This window comes from Aethalodelphis obliquidens, unplaced genomic scaffold (genome assembly GCF_003676395.1).
Source record: "Aethalodelphis obliquidens isolate GAN/ISIS:26980383/991018 unplaced genomic scaffold, ASM367639v1 scaffold25, whole genome shotgun sequence".
NCBI classification, from domain to species: domain Eukaryota; kingdom Metazoa; phylum Chordata; class Mammalia; order Artiodactyla; family Delphinidae; genus Aethalodelphis; species Aethalodelphis obliquidens.
Genome location: NW_020837969.1, coordinates 12,467,566 through 12,485,177, shown reverse-complemented (window position 1 = coordinate 12,485,177; position 17,612 = coordinate 12,467,566). Strand labels below are relative to the sequence as shown.

The following is a 17,612-nucleotide window of genomic DNA, read 5'->3' as shown; positions in this document are numbered from 1 at the left end:
ATGTATATACCATCTCATACTGATTATTCACATATGCTCCTCCAACTTGGACTTTGGCAGCGTTCACAAGACATGTTATAATCAGCAGCATGCTGAATAAAGGGTTTTTATACAGCTAAATAAATGTCTTCCCTTGCCTTTCACGCTCAAGGAAACACCTTCACGATCTGATGTGCTAGATGGCTATCGCGTTCGTTTTTAAAAAAGAATAGTCTTCATAAATATACACAGGTAGTGATTTCATTTCAGGCTTGAAACTCATTGATAGAACTGCTCCTGAATAAACTCCATAATTTTACCCTGATGATTTTGTTTTCATTCTCGAGTAGCAGATTTTTGACTTTGGCGGTGAACTTCAAGTAGGCCACTAGCCAGTATGCCACACTGATGGGAATAAAATTCTTTTTAAACACTTCATACCTCTGTTTCAAACATATAATGTTATAGTAAAAAATACATTCTATTTTCAGATAAGGAATCTTAGATTTTCCCTGTGTACATTGATTTGGTAGAAATATTTTATTTTTTAAAGGATTCTTACAGAACAGAGGTGGTTTAAAGGCTTTAGTATTTCGATTTCTCTTTTAGTTTTTCTAATTTAGAAATACTTGAAGCGATTTTATTGTTCCAAGAGGTTTATAACATTTAACATGTCAGATGTGTAGGGCAACAGCAGAAATAAGATTACTTGGCCTGATTGATCAGAACTGAATGGGTTTCACGTTCAAGGTCCTCAAAATGGTAGTAAGAAACATCAGCTTACAAAGAGGTGGAAGAAACCACAATGATGCTCAAAACATCCACTCTACTGGATAGATTCAAGATGTATAAAATATTCTACAGGTGGGTCCCCATCACTGACTGAAGGTCAAACTACATAGGGGACAACTGGACCCTTCCTGACTGCAGAGGGCACGTCTGGAAGGTTAATACATTCATAGAAGTGAGTTAAGTTCTCTCATGAGGCTTACTGTAAATCTGGGCGTGCCTAAGGAATACATCATCACTAAAGCAATGGAAAGTGCTAGACTTACCTACTTACCTGCTTTACACCTCCTCTAAGAAAATTCCTCAGAGGTTTTCCAGGACTACAACTGAGGGTCAGGTGGAGGAAGGAAGAAGGGCAATAAACATGTAGAACCTCAAAGAGGTCACGGCGCGTTCCTTCAGTTTCATTCTTAATCACAGCGATAACTTTTTACGGCATTTGACTTCCTCATCTTTAAAACAGGGCGAGTTATGTGTCATACCTACTCACTGAGTGACTCAGAAGAAGAAATAAGCAATAATGAGGAATCCGTACACCAAAAAGCTAGAGAAACATAAGCTATTTCTGTAGCACATCTGGCATCTGATGAATTAAGCAGCCACTGTGTGTAGGCTTGGGAATCTATACACTACTAATGCCGTTTTATTTCTATGGGAAAATGCATTTTGAGGTGTCAGGGATCCACTTTTAAACCAGTTTTTGAGGCGGGAGTTTAATTTATCAAGACCCTACTGTCTTCCAGGCACCATCAACACACATCATCGCAACAGATGGTCTAAGGTAGGAGCTCTCTGTACTCAGACCACCCTTGACCACGGCCAACATATTAATAGTGATAAATACATAGAGCGTTCCAGTGTCTCCAAAGGGTAGATCTCATTATTGCTGTGACACTGAGTACAACGTGCGACAGTCATATGGAAGGCTGTGGATGTGATGGTGAAACAGTTCATGGAGATGGAAGGTTGGCAGTAACAACAGATCTCAAATTTAAAATTCCTTACTTTTTTAAAGAGAACTAACGGAGTACGACATTAAAAATAACATCTCAGGAATTTGTAGGCAGAAAAACTGAACCAAGAGGCCCTGCTGCGCCCCTCGCTGCACACGTTGCCCTTGGACCCACACTCGGACGGCACAGTACACTGTGCAGACACATCCCTGGCAGCCTGAATCCCTCTGATTTTCATATTGTGGTTTTCAACTGGTTTTTGGCCTCAGATTTGGAATAGCAGGCTTTGCATGTCGGGATTTTTCATTTGCAATATTAGATCTTACAGCACAGTTTAAGTTTCTGCCTTGTTTCCTTCTCTCAGTGCCCTTTGGTTCCCAAAAAGAGGGACTGAAGACTTTCGGAAATGTGGCTGGGCATGACCTCTGAGCTAACACTGAAGACTGAGAGTATGAAGATCATCTTTTCTGATTTTGATTTTTCTCTTTTTTTTGGCACGGGGAGGAGGTTAGATCGTAGCTGCTCTGTCAATTATTTACTGAAAAATCTGAGTAAACGGCCCACTTAAGATTCCTGTATCTTGCGGTGGTGGAGAGGTGTCTGCGTGATAATACTATACGGCTAAAATACTCCTCACGCTGGAGAATAAAACTCCCTGTAACTCAAATATTCTCCTTTGCAGACCATCTTCATACATCAGAAAGGTAAATTAGGGCACTTATTGAAGTATAGGGAGATACTTCAAATGAGATAAAATAAAAGTTTAAAGTAGTTTAAAAATAGATATAGAAAATAAGTTTGTCACCCAGCTTCTAACCAAAGGATATTAATTACGAAAGGGGTAAAATTAGGAATTGTTCTGTAGATTCTCTAACTGCATGAAATTTATGGGTGATCTACCTTTTTCTGTAGAGAAAATTCCACCTAATAACACTGGGCAGATATATAGCTCCTGGGTGAAGACTGTCTCCTTAGGAAGACCTTTTTCTTCTACCAGGACAACGCATTTGACCTTGACTACATTATTAAAGCAATGCAAATAAGCTGAGTTCAAGAAATAATCCCATTCATAAATTCCATATTCTGTACTCCAAATCTAGAGATAATAAAATATATTCTGTGGAGAGACTGGTTCAATGATTACATGAACCTTTCTTTTTACTTGTTCCCAAACAAAAACTTTCAATATAATGCAGTGGTAAAGTTTTGAGTTAGAACCCACTAAACTACTCTCAAGGTCTCCTTAGCAGCTATCTCTGGAGTATCACGGTTTTCCCTCCGTGGAGGTCCAGGGGCCAAGAGGGCCAAATGAATTGCTGGAAACTGGTGCAGAGAAGCATCAGGCAGGGAGAGGCTATATAGTAAGAAACAGTAGAGCATAACGTCCAGGCACATGACCCACACCTTCCATAAGCGATGGTACTGAGCTTCTACCATCAATAGCAGACTCCCAGTTACGCTTATCTGGTATCCCTACTAGGAAATCAAGAGGAAAAAGAAGAGTTGAAGAGGGAAGTAGAGAGAAAAGAATATATAAACTAATTGGTTAAGATTCGATTTGGGATTAACAAATATTTAGCAAAAATTATGTCTTAGAAAAGTCACTTAATAGGCCAGTAGTTTTCAGACTGAGTGCCATGCCCCCCCGTAGTCTCTTAGGGTCCTTGAGGGATGGGCAGAGGAGATCTGGGGCTCCTGGTCTCCACTTTAACCAGAGTGCCATCTCTGTGGTTTGTTTAGACATTAGACTTCCACACATGTGTTAACTTGGAAAAGAAGGTTACACGACAATAATAAAAAAAATTAATAATAATAATAAAAAGAACTAGCCCTTTAAGAAATAACAAAGGCCCAATAAGGGACAAACAGAATAATGCTTCCCAATTCTGATTTTGGGATGCTCTGTCCCCAGATTATCCATAGATAGAGTGAAATGATTACAACATAACTAATTTTAACTCTTAATAATTAAAATAAATGTATGAACTACATAATCATATCTTGGACTTGTTAAAATAATAAATATTGTAAAAAGTTGGGAATCACAGCTAATGGGAGATGTCAATCTCTCAATGTTATTTCTGCATCTCAGAGTCACCAATCTGGAGTAGAATTTAGAAGCAGAATCAGGTCCCAAGTTGCTCTTGGAAGAGAAGGAAGAATTAAGGAGAAAAAAGGAAAGTTGCATAGACTCCCTTTTGTTTTCGAAATCCCTGAACCACTTCACTGCATTGGACGTGGCCATCAGGCACTGCACACTCTTAGCTGTCAACCTCTGCTGAATTACCAGCACCTACTGAAAAGAAGACACCACGATCAGCATGCCTAAATGGTGTTAGTTCTGCAGGAGGAGAAAGAAAAGTGCTGGCACATGCTTTGAACTAATGGTGCACAGGCCCCTAATCTTTACGTCACAGGAACAGGTTCCATGTGTCTGCAGACTTTTGAGCGGTGAGAGGAAGGTGTATGAGAGCAAGGGGCGAGGGCGGCATAAAAAGTCGGGATTAAAATAGTAACAGGCTTCTAGATCCACTGGAAAGGTTTTGAAATTGGCTATTATATTCTCATTAGAAGGACTCCCCATCCTTGAGTCAATCCAGTTATTCCCAACCCCTACCTCCCACCTCCACACTGACTACTCATTCTACTCAAAAAGTTACTATTTTTGAAGGACCTTTAAAAAAACCCTTCCTTTATCAGCATGGTGGCAATATAAACATCGAAGGAAAAATACTGGGACATGTTGGTCTTAGATTGGATGGGAAGGGGCCAACCCACCAGTCCAGATTGGTGATCTCTACAGCTGCAGAAACATTTGTTTCAATTCCTGAAAAAGAAGTCAGAAACAGGCTGTTAACAATACAACTCACACAACTCTTAACCCTCATTCACAGAACTGAGACTGTGAAATCAGAAACCTTCCGAGTTATTTTATAAAGCCCCAGGCCCCGGTAGGTGTATGTGTGTGCAGAGAGATGCCTCTTCCTACCGTGGGGAGTTGAATCCACTGTCCACCGTGATACTGCTGCTGTCCATGCTGTCCAGACGCGCCGAATGGGTGGCCCTCTGGTTGCTGCTGCTGTCGGTCTCCTTTGGGGCAAGGAGGGTGAGGTTCTTCTCAAATTTCCTCTGCAAGTCTCTTTCCTTCTCCCTTTCCAGGAGCCACTGCATGGTTCCCACATCGTCTCTGTTTTTCTCCTCCTCTGTGTTCTTGTTTGCCCCTTCCTCAGACTCATCATCATCAGAGACGTTGTAATAGTCAAAAGAGGCCTCCTGGTTCCCCACTGACTCCTGCTGACGCTGGGAAGCTGGCATGGCTTGTGCAGCCGAGGTCCCTAGGGACGGCTCCGGTTTCTCACATCGGCCTGGCAGTGTGTCCGCAGGTGTCTTCGGGTGAGATTTGAGGACAGACAGGCTTGATTTGTGATAGCTGTTTACAGACAAGGTGCTGTGAAGAGGTTTGAACAGTGTGTCTTTGCTGAATATCTCTTTCCTCTTGTCCAGGCTGCTGGGCTCGGCACTGTGATGCTGGATGAGGCGTCCATTGGCAATCCCTTCGGCCACAGCGCCCGAAGCCGCTGGGCCCCCGCCCGGCCCCTTTGGCGACTCCTCCTTGTGTCCTACAGGCTCCCTGGAGGGATGTGGGGCCTGCCTGTCAGACAGAGGCAGCTTTTTCACCCCTTCCGCCAGGGTCAGAGTGTCATGGTCCTCTTTGTTCTTTCCCAGAGGTGACGGCGCCGTGAGCACCGTCTCGCTGGAGGTGTTACACTGGAAATAGTCATCTGCAGCTGTTTTTGTTGGACAAGAGTTGAGCTCACCAAAGGATGGCAAACTCTCGGGCAGTTTGCCTGGCTCCAAGAGGCTGCAAGCACTGGGAGGTTCCTTGCTGCCACTGACTATTTCTGGAATACACACCTCTTTGTAGCTTGTGGACGAAATGTGAGCCCTTTGATGACTGACAGTCTGTGCAGGCCTTAAAGTACTGTCGTCAATGTAGGATTGGCTGGGGGTCTGGTCGTCTTGGCTACAGCCTTCAGCCAGGTCTTCAGGCATCCCCAGAGAAGAAGCACCCAGAGGACCTTTGGAGTTATCCATGGATCTGGACCTCTCCTTGGCCTTGTTGGATCTCTCATTCCTGGACCTTCGGTCCTGGGTATGGCTGTGGCTTCGGTGCACTTTTGAGTGGGAGCTTCCCCGGGAAGGCTCAGGAAAAGGCATCTCAGTTCTCCTTTTGGCCAGTTCCCCAGACACGTCCCATTCCGGAGTCATGGGGAAATGAGACTCAATCATGTTTGCATTGCTATGCATGATGAAGTTATCACCTTTGTGTTCGATGATGAAGCAGCCTTCCCGGGGAGCCCTGGTAAGAGGATCGCAAAAGTCATACTCTCTTTCACCCGGGATGTCCAGATGGGAGCCATCTGACGGGTCTCCTTTGGACACTCGCGTCTTGCTGTGCGACCGAGACTTTCCGTGGGACTTGCGATGAGTCCGACTCTTTTTACTTCTTCCGCTGTGATGGGCGGAGGACCCGGCTTTACTCCTATGCGCTTTCTCTTCTTCAAGTTTCTTCATTAGTGCAGTGTGCCTCATGACATTTTCCACGGTCAAGTCTGGGTTAATACGCCTAATGATCTCCATTTCCACCTCCCGAGGGATAGTAGTTGGCGTGTCCTCATCTCGCAGGGGCCACTCTTCGGGAGGAAACTGGGCGGAAAAATTGGCTAGCTGTTTGGTCTTGTCTTTTTTAAAACTGAGCCGGAATAACTTGAGTCCGAATTTTTTGGACTGCTTTTCACTATCTTTAGGTTTGGAGAGAGTTTCCGTCTTATACGAAAAGTTGACAGTATTTTTGCTCTTTTCAGTGGGTGGCACCTGGCAGAGGGAAGGAGGGCAGTACGGGTCTTTGCAGTCCTTGGCGGTCTTCCTCTGCAGGGTGGCCGTGTGCACGCCGTGCACATCTTCCCTACAGCAGTGGCAAGAGTCGCAGTGGTTCCTGGGCAACGTTCTTTCCCTGACGCAGCCTGAGGCAGAGGGCGTGATGGTCCCGGGCTGGGGAGAGGTACACTGAGACCTATCAGGTATCCTCTCATCCAAATGGTACCATTTACTGTTAGTTCTTATGAGGGAAGGAGTTATGAAATAGGTCTGCGGGGTTACGATGAAGTAGCCATCTGGAGTCGGGTAGATCTTCCGCTCCCGGACCAGCGTGTTCAGCGTATGCCGGAGAATTTCTTGGCTTGGGGTGGGAACACCTGAAACCCAAAGGACACACTCGTGAGAATGAAGAGGGGACATGGTGTTGATTCCGGAGTTTTCCAAGTATGCTCTGGACTGAATGGTCCCCCTGCCGACCCGATCCCCACGTTCAAGCCCCGAACCCCAATGTGACAGTAATAGGACGTGGGGTGTTTGGGAGGTGATGAGGTCATGAGCGTGCAGCCTCTGTGATGTGGCGTTATGAGAAGAGAAGAGACTAAGCCCTCTCTCTCTCTCTGTCTCTCTCTCTGTGACTTGAGGGTACGGCTGCCTGCAAAACAGGAGGAGGGCTCTCACTGGACACCAAGCCTGAAGGCGCCTTGGTCTTGGACTTCCCTGCCCCCAGAGTTGTGAGAAATAAATGTCTGTTATTTCAGCCACCCAGTCCCTGGTATTTTGTTACAGTAGCCCGAACGGACTAACACAGAATCTAACTAATTTTGCAAGCCTCTAAGTAGTATCAGACAGAAACTAAGCAGGATTCACAGGTGTTCATCGAGTTTAGTGTGAATCCTAGTTTTCTCTGATAACTCTTATGGAATATTACTACCAACAGAACAGGAACATATAAAGGCTGGGAAGAGAGACAGGGATGATAGATGGCGTTAGGTGCCTACTGTTGTTAAAAACCTTTACTGAACTGAATCGTTAAAGACAGAATTTTTATTTTGGCCTCCCGGCATGTGGGATCTTAGTTCCCCAACCAGACATCGAACCTGTGGCCCCTGCAGTGGAAGCACTGAGTCCTACCTAACCACTGGATCACCAGGGAGTTCCCAAAGACAGAATATTTTTAAATGAAGAAAAAACGTTTTCGGTATATATAAATTTACAAAAAAGACTTTTTCAATAAAAGCAACTGGGGAAACAGGGTTGAAATAGCCATCTTGGTATTGAAAAACAAATCTAAAATACACAGAGGCTACCACGTACACTTGGAGTTACTCCATGCACTCATTCTAAGATTAAGTTTACTTAATAAACTTAATTTTATAAATTATATCAAAGGGCAACTAGACTTGACCATTGTTTAGGATGTACTCTCCAATTTTGAAATCATCACCTTCAAATTTGAAAATGATTGGTGGAATTCAGGTGAGAAGTTCATCCTTGTTGGCATGAGCCAGCAGGATGAAGGTGGTTTCTCAGATTCATAACCAGAGAGCTCTAATAAATACACCAGTGAAAGCTTAGAGGCTCTACATCTATCTGGTCACTGAGTCCCAAACTGCTGTCTTTGCTAGAATAGAAATTCCAGAAAAAAATCACAGATATTCCTTTGTACAGGGACTGATATCTTTTTCAAAGGGTTTTGTGTGCACATTTAAGCATTGTCTACTTTGAGATAATTAAGAACATACATTCTTAAGAGAGTATAAATTCTCTAGGCTGTAGCGCATTTATTTTATTTCTTTAGTATTCTCCCTGCCTCAGTGCCAGGCAAATCACGGGTGATAATATTTCTAAGACTGACCTGAATGATGTCATTTGGAAATAGGTCAGGTTGAATCATCCTGGCAATATTCAACCGTGTCTGACCCACAAAAATGGCAATTTCAGTGGAGACTGAAAGCGCGCCACCCCCCATTCATATGTTTAAGTCCTAAACCCCAGTACCCCAGAATGTGACCTTATTTAGACATGTGGTCTTTATAGAGATAATCAAGTTAAAATGAGGTCATTAGAGTGAGCCCTAAGCCACTATGACAAGGGGAAATTTGGACACAGAGACATCACAGAGAAGAGACGATGTGAAGAGACCCTGGTAGAAGGCAGCTAACTACTAGCCAAGGGGAGAGGCTGGGACAGATTCTCCCCTCACAGCCCTCAGAAGAAACCAACCAACTCTGATGATACTTTGATTTGGGACTTGTAGCATCCAGAACTGTAAGACGAGCCACCTGTACTTTGTTATGACTGTTTTAGAGAACTACTACAGCTGGTATCACCTTAGGCAACTTGCTTAACCTCTCTGAGCCTCTACTGACTGTCATCAAAATGTGGACAATAACAGTACCTACCTTCAGAGGGTTGTTGTGAGTTTAAATGAGTTTAGTGTATGAAGAACACTGCCTGACGCAGTGAGCACTCATAAATGTTAGCTATCAGTAGTCTCAACTTTGGGTCAGGATCCATGGAAACCCCCGTTACCTTCAAAGAACATTGTGTAACAGCCTAGAACAGCTGGGTAAGCTGAGAAGTTTAGGCTCCCCCAATCCTTCCAAAACTATGAAAGTGAAATACAAAAACACTGGAAACGGCCTGCAGTTCTCAAGGGGAGAGAGTCCATGTATGAGTAAGTTACATACCCATTTTTGTTACCCTCTTCAGAGGGCACCCATTGTGATCAAGGCAGAAAAGATAACACTGCTTCTGAATGATGTATTGTTTAATATATTTATTTAATTTTTGAGCTGCATGGTTTCCTTTTTGTCTAAGGTTCTACTCTTGAGCAATGTATGTTGGTTTTTATGCAAATGTATGTTGGTTTTTAAGGCTGGTATAATAACAAATTTTTAAAAAAAATTTAAGGTAGTTTCTGTACAAAACAAAAATGAGTGCCAATTGAATTAGTGATACAACCCAAGCTATATATTTGCAATTCGTGAGAGCCAACATAATACAGAAAATGCTTGCACATGAGAGGAGCAACTTAAAAGAAGCTTCTATGCCCCTTCTAGTAACACTACTAATATTCTGCTTCTGCTGAACAACCTCAGGGGGCACTAGTCACACAGAAATTTTTCAAAAAGTGGTAAGGCTCATTTAGAAGAATTAGAAGAATTCATGATTGACTGGTTTACTTCTCTGCTATAAAAAGGGAAAGCTGGGCTTCCCTGGTGGCGCAGTGGTTGAGAGTCCGCCTGCCGATGCAGGGGACACGGGTTCGTGCCCCGGTCCGGGAGGATCCCACATGCCGTGGAGCCGCTGGGCCCGTGAGCCATGGCTGCTGGACCTGCGTGTCTGGAGCCTGTGCTTGGCAACGGGAGAGGCCACAGCAGTGAGAGGCCCGTGTACCACAAAAAAAAAAAAAAGGAAAGCTGAAGAGTTATTCATAAAAATAGCTATTACTATAAAACAAAAATTTCACTGTATTATAGAATTTGCTGATTGGAGGCCAACCAAGTGCTGATCTTAGAAAACTCACAAAACTATATGGAATCATGACTACAATGCAATCATGTTTACTTACCACTTTCTGAGTGTTCCCAAATGAAGGAATAAGAAAGAGTTTCCAGAGAGAATTTACATTTAAAGTTTTGATGTCTTGGATTTTCAAGTGGATCAATCAAATAATGTTTAATTTGAAAAAACAAATTAGAAACATTCCCTGTCCAATCCATTTTCCATACCCCTACCTGTAAGTTTTCAAAGCTTTACCTGAAAGTCACTGATATTTATGATTATTATTTTATTATTAAGCTCCAGTATAATGACTGGTATCTTCAATTGTCTATGAAACCCAGGATTCCACTGGAAATCTGTAGGGCTCAACGGAAAAAGGGGATGTGGCTGTGATAGAGATTGTCAAGGTCTGCATATTCCATCACTTCCATATTCTAGTCCCAAAGGTCATCATGAGTTTGGATTTTGATAGCGTAAAGAGCAAAGGTAAGCTTTACACTCAAATAGGGCTGGAATCTGACCTCTCTCCTTTCCTACACTTTACATCTCTCAAAGCAAAAACAAATATTTCAATACACTGCATGCCAATGCGAGGTTATTTAGACTTATATACCACTTCAATCTTGCAAATCTGACAATTGTTGGAACAGAGCACATATGTACATGTTCTGTATGGTAAGCATTGTAGACTGAAAACTTAATGGGCTTCTTCGGATGATTTCTTCGTGTTTGTGAAGGACATTGGCTGAGGGGGAATTCAGTAGGAAGCGATGTAAACGGATGAACTGGAGACAGAACACAGTATAGATAATGTTAGTCTCCAGCAAACTCGAAAGTCAACTTCAAGCCCATAAGCAGACTTATAGGTCTAATTCTATTCCCCTTAGGGTCAGCTTTCCTCCCGGGAAGATCCAGGTGTAATAACTTAACAAGTAGTAGTCCAATTTAAATGATCACTCTGGATGGATGAGGACCTATTTATTTATTTTTAAAATTTATTTACTTTTAATTGAAGTATAGTTGATTTACAATGTTGTGCTGATTTCTGCTGTACATCAAAGTGATTCAGTTATACATATATACATTCTTTTTTATATTCTTTTCCATTATGGTTTATCACAGGATATACAATGTTGTGCTGATTTCTGCTGTACATCAAAGTGATTCAGTTATACATATATACATTCTTTTTTATATTCTTTTCCATTATGGTTTATCACAGGATATTGAATACAGTTCCTTGTGCCATATAGTAAAACCTTGTTGTTTATCCATTCCATATATAATAGTATGAGGACCTATTTAGAAAGCTGAGAAGCAGTAATTATTCTTTTCAAACCTTTAAAAAATATTCTTATTTCTATAATGTGAACTGGTATATAAAAGTTGTTTTCAAAAATTTAACCAGTATAGGGCTTCCCTGGTGGTGCAGTGGTTGAGAGTCTGCCTGCCGATGCAGGGGACGTGGGTTCGTGTCCCGGTCCGGGAGGATCCCACATGCCGCGGAGCGGCTGGGCCCGTGAGCCATGGCCGCTGAGCCTGCGCGTCCGGAGCCTGTGCTCCGCGGCGGGAGAGGCCACAGCAGTGAGAGGCCTGTGTACCGCCAAAAAAAAAAAAAAAAAATTAACCAATATAGAAAGATGATAAAAAGGTTTAAGTACCGGCATATCAGACATTTTTACTAGAAGACTTTTTAATAAAAAGTTTCTTTAGAATATGGATGTCCAAAACAGGAAGAGGCCAAAATCTAGACTATTCTTTCTATTTATAACATATGCATTAAAAATAAGAGCTTGAATGTTTTAATAATATTCAGTTAGACTTCAAAACTTTATTTTCAAGTAGTAAAATAATAAAAAGTAAATAGTGTTACCTTTAAAAAACAAAAAAAATGATATTTGAATCCCTCCAAAGTTTTAGAATTGCACTGAAATACATTTTTCAAACAGAATTTGAACAGTATTAAGTTTTCTAAATTGTTCTGTTCTGAAGTAACTTAAATGATAGCCAAAGAAAAGCAGAAAAATCAAAGGAAAAAAAGAAAAAAAGGAGGAAGATAGATAAGAAAAGAAGGAAGGCAGGCAGGAAACAAAACTTCATTTCGGGAAATAGTTTAAAATGCAGAGCTACTGCTGAACAAAGTTTTAAATAATTACTACCTTGCCCTAAACCAGTGGTTGGCAAAGTTTTTCTGTAAAGAGCCAGATAGTAATAACTATTTCAGGCTTGATGAGCCATATGATCTCTCAGTTGCCACTATTCAACTCTGTAGCCTAAGGAGCCAAAAACAATATATAAACTAACAGGTGTGGCTCTGTTCCAATAAAACTTTATTTACAAAAACAAGTGGAGGGCCACACACAGCCTGCAGGCCACAGTCTGCCAAGCCCTGCCCTAGACTCAGGTTTGTATGGTGTCCTTGCAAACTTCTAGGGTTGACCAATAAATCATCATATGAAAAAGGTTGTTAGCTCCTCTTGGTCCATCTGAATGCGAGGGCTTGGGATTTAGGGTCACTCACCATAAAAACTAGCAAAGAGTTGTTCTATGGATGTCTCTACAAAATATTCCAACTTAGTGACACTGTTAGCAGCTGTCTGGCAGTGACCCACAATTACCTATTACATACTTGCTCTGTGTTCTTTCTTTTCTCTATTTTTTAAAATTAATTTAATTTATTTTATTTATTTTTGGTTGCGTTGGTTCTTTGTTGCTGCATGTAGGCTTTCTCTAGTTGCGGCGAGCGGGGGCTACTCTTCGTTGTGGTGCGCGGGCTTCTCATTGCGGTGGCTTCTCTTGTTGCAGAGCACAGACTCTAGGTGCGCAGGCTTCAGTAGTTGTGGCTTGCAGGCTTCAGTAGTTGTGGCTCATGGGCTCTAGAGCGCAGGCTCAGTAGTCATGGGGCATGGGCTTTGTTGCTCCACAGCATGTGGGATCTTCACAGACCAGGGCTCAAACCCGCGTCCCCTGCATTGGCAGGTGGATTCTTAACCACTGCACCACCAGGGAAACCCTCTGTTCTCTATTTTATGGCCCTGTAATGGGAGATATGTAACCAAGTTTGGAAAAGCTATGGGATCTCTCATGAACCTACATAAAAACAGAGGGATTTTAAAAGCAGCTGGGATGTTTGATGTCAGAAGAGGCTACCCAGGTAAAAGGCCAAAAAGAACAGCCTTCCTTCACAAGAGCATTAGTTCATGAACACATTTGTCCCCTTAAGTAATCTCACCTGGGATTCTCTTATCTTACTATTGAACGGAAAAGGAGTCGCCTGGAAGTTAACAGAGAAAGACAGACAGTGAAGAATATTCAGAGATAATAAAATGTTAGAAAATTTAAGATAATCAATAGGTTGAAGGGGTGGGCTCATGTCAGAGCTTTTAAAGAGTACATGTAATTTCAAAACATATTACAGTTGACACTTGAACAATGCAGGCGTTAGGGGCACCACCCCCCTCGTGGTCAAAAATCCGGGTACTGCTATCTCTGCCTCAAAAACAGAGGAATTGATAAATGACTCACTCAAGGGCAGGAAGCTGAGATAGTCTGGTTTTGATTCCACATATTGTGATCTCTAATTGAACACAAACATTCCCTTACCCTTAGTTAATTTAAAGATCTATGAAAGGAAAATACAGATACTAGATTTATTGAAAAAAATTCATGGATAAATGGACTTGCACAGTTCTAACCTGTGTTGTTCAAAGGTGATAATTAGAAAACCCCAAAAGGAGGGAAAAAAATCACTGGGAGAGAAATATGAAGTTCCCTTGGGGCAACAGGAAAAGTGGGGAGACTCAACACGGTGGGTGACTATTTAAAAGTAGTCCCTCTGCCGTCTCCCCATGGGTGGGCTGCATTTCCCTACACCTTGACTTTGAGTTTGGCCGGGTTTGCTTTGGTCAATGAAATGTTAGTGGGCGTGGCATGACCAGAGGTCTGAAGAGCCCCGGAGCCCCTGGACTTGTTCTCTTGGGCCTCTGCTACCCCAACGAGCAGAATAGGTCCCCTTCTCCAAAGTGGACGGAGTACAGGTGGAACAGTCACCTGGCAAGTTCCAGCCTGGACCAGCTGACTCGTGGAGAACCCACAGACCCACGAGCTAAATAAATGTTCATCGTCATACGTCACTGATGTTCTGTAACTGTTACCCAGCATTTTGTAGCAAAAGCTAACAAATGCAGCCAACAGCTCATTTTACTGAGGTTTAAGGTCTCTTCTAGGTCAAATGAAAAATATGTCAATTGTTTGTCGCTCATTTTTAACGTAAGCTCTGTTTCAAGCTAGGTATGGGTTGAGATCAGGCCAAGTTGGCAAACTGGTGGCCCAATAATGTGTTTTATTCGACTTGTATGTCGTCAGCATACACATGTTAAAATACACACACACATGCAAATTGCCATTATTTAAGGAAATTTATAGATTTCACCTAAAACTGTATTTCCAGATTGTCTTAAAAAATTAGAAGATTTGGCAACTCTGGGAGGGTTCTATATTTTTTGGGGGGGCAGATACAATACACTGGATCTGAGTAGTGGGCTGCTTCTCTTGAGACAGGACATGAGAATTCCTCAGCTTATCACCACTCCTAACATCTTCTAGCACTGGAGGCATCAGATACTATTCATACAGTGGCTGGGCTATTATCTTCTTTTTATAATACTTAAGAGAAAAAGACAATCCTGCAATCCCACTCCTGGGCATATATCTGGAGAATATTCTAACTTGAAAAGATACATGCACCCCAATGGCCACAGCAGCACTATTTACAATAGCCAAGATGTGAAAACAACCTAAGTGTCCATCAACAGATGAATGGATAAATAAGATGTGGGGTGTGTGTGTGTGTATTTTCTCCCCCCCAATAGAGTATTACTCAGCTGTTAAAAAGAATGAAATAATGCCATTTGCAGCAACATGGATGGACCTAGAGATTATCATACTAACTGAAATAAGTCAGACAGAGAAAGACAGATATATCAATATTACTTATATGTGGAATCGAAGAAAAGGATACAAATGAACTTATTTACAAAACAGAAACAGACTCAAAGACATAGAAAACAAACTTATGGTTACTAAAGGGGATAGCAGTAGTGGGGGGGTGGTGGCAGAGATAAATTATGAGTTTGGGATTAACATGTACACACTACAATATACAAAATAGGTAAACAACAGCGACCTGCTGTATAGCACAGGGAACTACACTCAATATAGGATAATAACCTATAATGGAAAATAATCTGAAAAAGAATATATATATATAGAATCACTTTGCTGTACACTTGAAACTAACACAACATTGTAAATTAACTATACTCCAATACAAAAATTTAAAAATTAAAAAAATTTTAAAAGGAAAAAGAACCATTTTGTTTAATTTTTTTCTTTTAATATAAGGTCAGTTTAATTTATCAAATAGCATACTCTTAAAACTCATCAGGCCGTGACATGAGCATGCAAGATAATGTTTATTTTTGACATTACTCTCTTTGTAGCTGAATCCCTTAGGACAAATTTTCAGTTGTTTCTGACCCGGTCCCATGAATGAAGATGTTCACGTACTTTAACAAGGTTGTGTTGTAAAGGTTAAATGGAATTGTGGTAGTCTTTCACAGAATTCTTCAAGGATTCTGATTTAATTTCTTTCCCTCAGTGCCAATTAAAAACTATTACAGCTGAAGAAGGCAAATTATTTTTGAAATGACACTAGTGCCTTGGTTTTTAATTACAGAACTAAGAAGAGTTACTGGTCAGTTTTGTCAAAGATTTTTCTTTTCCTATTAGACTTAAACATGGGATGAACTGTCCATAGGAAGTCCCAGGGCAGCCAGAGCACACATCCATCTGGGAAGTGCCTCATTCTTTTCTTGTTACCTGGGAAACAGGTGGTCAGGTGCTCCATCAGTGCTTCTTGGGTGACAGGTTTTCTTGCCGAGTTCATTGCGGAGATGGCCAAGCAAAGGATTTCCCCGAGTGGGATAAACTGAGATTGACTGATGGGAGACATATTGATTGGTGACACATCACCTGTAGAAAGACAATTTTCAAGTAAGTGGTTCATTAAGACCCAGCCACTTGTCACACACACACCTCCACACACACGCGCCTCTCCCGTGACTCTCACCTGTTCCTTGTGCAATGAATACAATCAACCCTCAACACTGAGATGCGTTACAGCCACGTCCTCTCAGGTGGAAAGACGTGCACAGAACGGCGGAAGCTTCAATTGTTTCCACAAAGAAGACTTGCGTTTAAAACCTGAGATCTCGTTTAAATAGACTTGCTACTGAAAGGCTTGCAACAACGGAGCCTCTTCAAATGATCTCTGCTTTTATTAACTCGGAGCTGATTTGTTGAATAACTGTCATTCACATCTCGACAAATGCACTTGTGGGAACTTGAGGATTCATTCATTCAAACGCTGGGTGCCCTTTGCCCCAGGCATCTGCTGGGGTCTTGGGAGTCACTTGGGAAAGTGAATAAGCCCCCTCCCACCAACATCTCTGCCCTCAAGGAGTTTCCATTTAAGCGGAGGAGACAGACCAACGTTCATCGTGCACCAGAGAAGGCTGAAAAATAAACTCTGGGGCAGAGAGGGTAGAGTGATGTACCGGAGGTGAGGACGGAGCTTAGAACCAGGAAGTGAGAAGAGGTTTTACCAAGGTTGTGCAGCCTGAATCCGGTGCTGAAGTGGGAGTGTGCCGGGTGGCTGTGGGGCGTAGGGGTATTTTCTGGGGAGCAGCAGAGAAGGGGGACAGGTATATAGGGACTATTAACAGCAAAGAGCTGAGTGCCCAAGGCCTTCATTCTATGAAGGATGGTGCGCCAGAGAAGGAATTTAAGGAATGACAGTGTCAGATATGAATTTCAAGAAGAGGACTCCGGTGGCCACGTGGAGGACGATCTTACCACCCAGGAAGGGCTCTGGCATATCCTGCACACGTTTGCATCTGAAAGAGCCAATGCAGGTGGGGGGAGGCTGCAGACCCAGAAGCCAGGGGCAGACACGGCAACATTTAATGCACATAACTGCCTTCCTTTCTGCAATCTTGGCGTCACAGTGTGGTGATTTGCAAGTCATGTTCCAAGGAAGGATCCCTAGCATTCCCCAGAGAGGGTTCTGGGGGCAGGGAGGGGTGCTCCCAGCAGAGGGAGGGGTGGGAGGGCAGGGAAATCTGCTCCTGACATCTGCGTGCCACCTGTTTCCTCCTTGGGGTTCTGTAAGGTTTCACTTGAGAAAGGCCATTCAGAAAGGGGGTGAAACCATCAGCGGAGTAGAAAATCTGTGAGCTTCTAAGCTTCTTTCCCACATGGATTTACATAATCTCTCCTCTTGTTTCCAAGTATGATTTCACTCTTGTTATAAATCACTGTGACTAACCAGAACTGGACTTGGGCCAACCTGTGGCATTAAGCAACAGCCTCCAGGAAGGTGTCTGGGTGCTCTGGGGTGGACCAGCCTGCTGCACCCAGCCACAACTCCTAGTTTGATGGGGGAAT

The 17,612-nt window shown here is 42.6% G+C and overlaps 1 protein-coding gene across 1 annotated transcript in view; it reads right to left on the bottom strand.

Moving 5' to 3' along the window:
* STOX2 (storkhead box 2) overlaps window positions 1–17,612 on the bottom strand; it is a 162,231-nt gene that overhangs the window by 6,586 nt on the left and 138,033 nt on the right. Inside the window, exons 5-6 of the mRNA XM_027123008.1 lie at window positions 15,987–16,139; window positions 4,711–6,976 (exon numbers count right to left, since the gene is read on the bottom strand). Of these exons, the coding sequence (XP_026978809.1) occupies window positions 4,711–6,976; window positions 15,987–16,139 (2,419 nt within the window). The remainder of the gene's footprint in view (window positions 1–4,710; window positions 6,977–15,986; window positions 16,140–17,612) is intronic.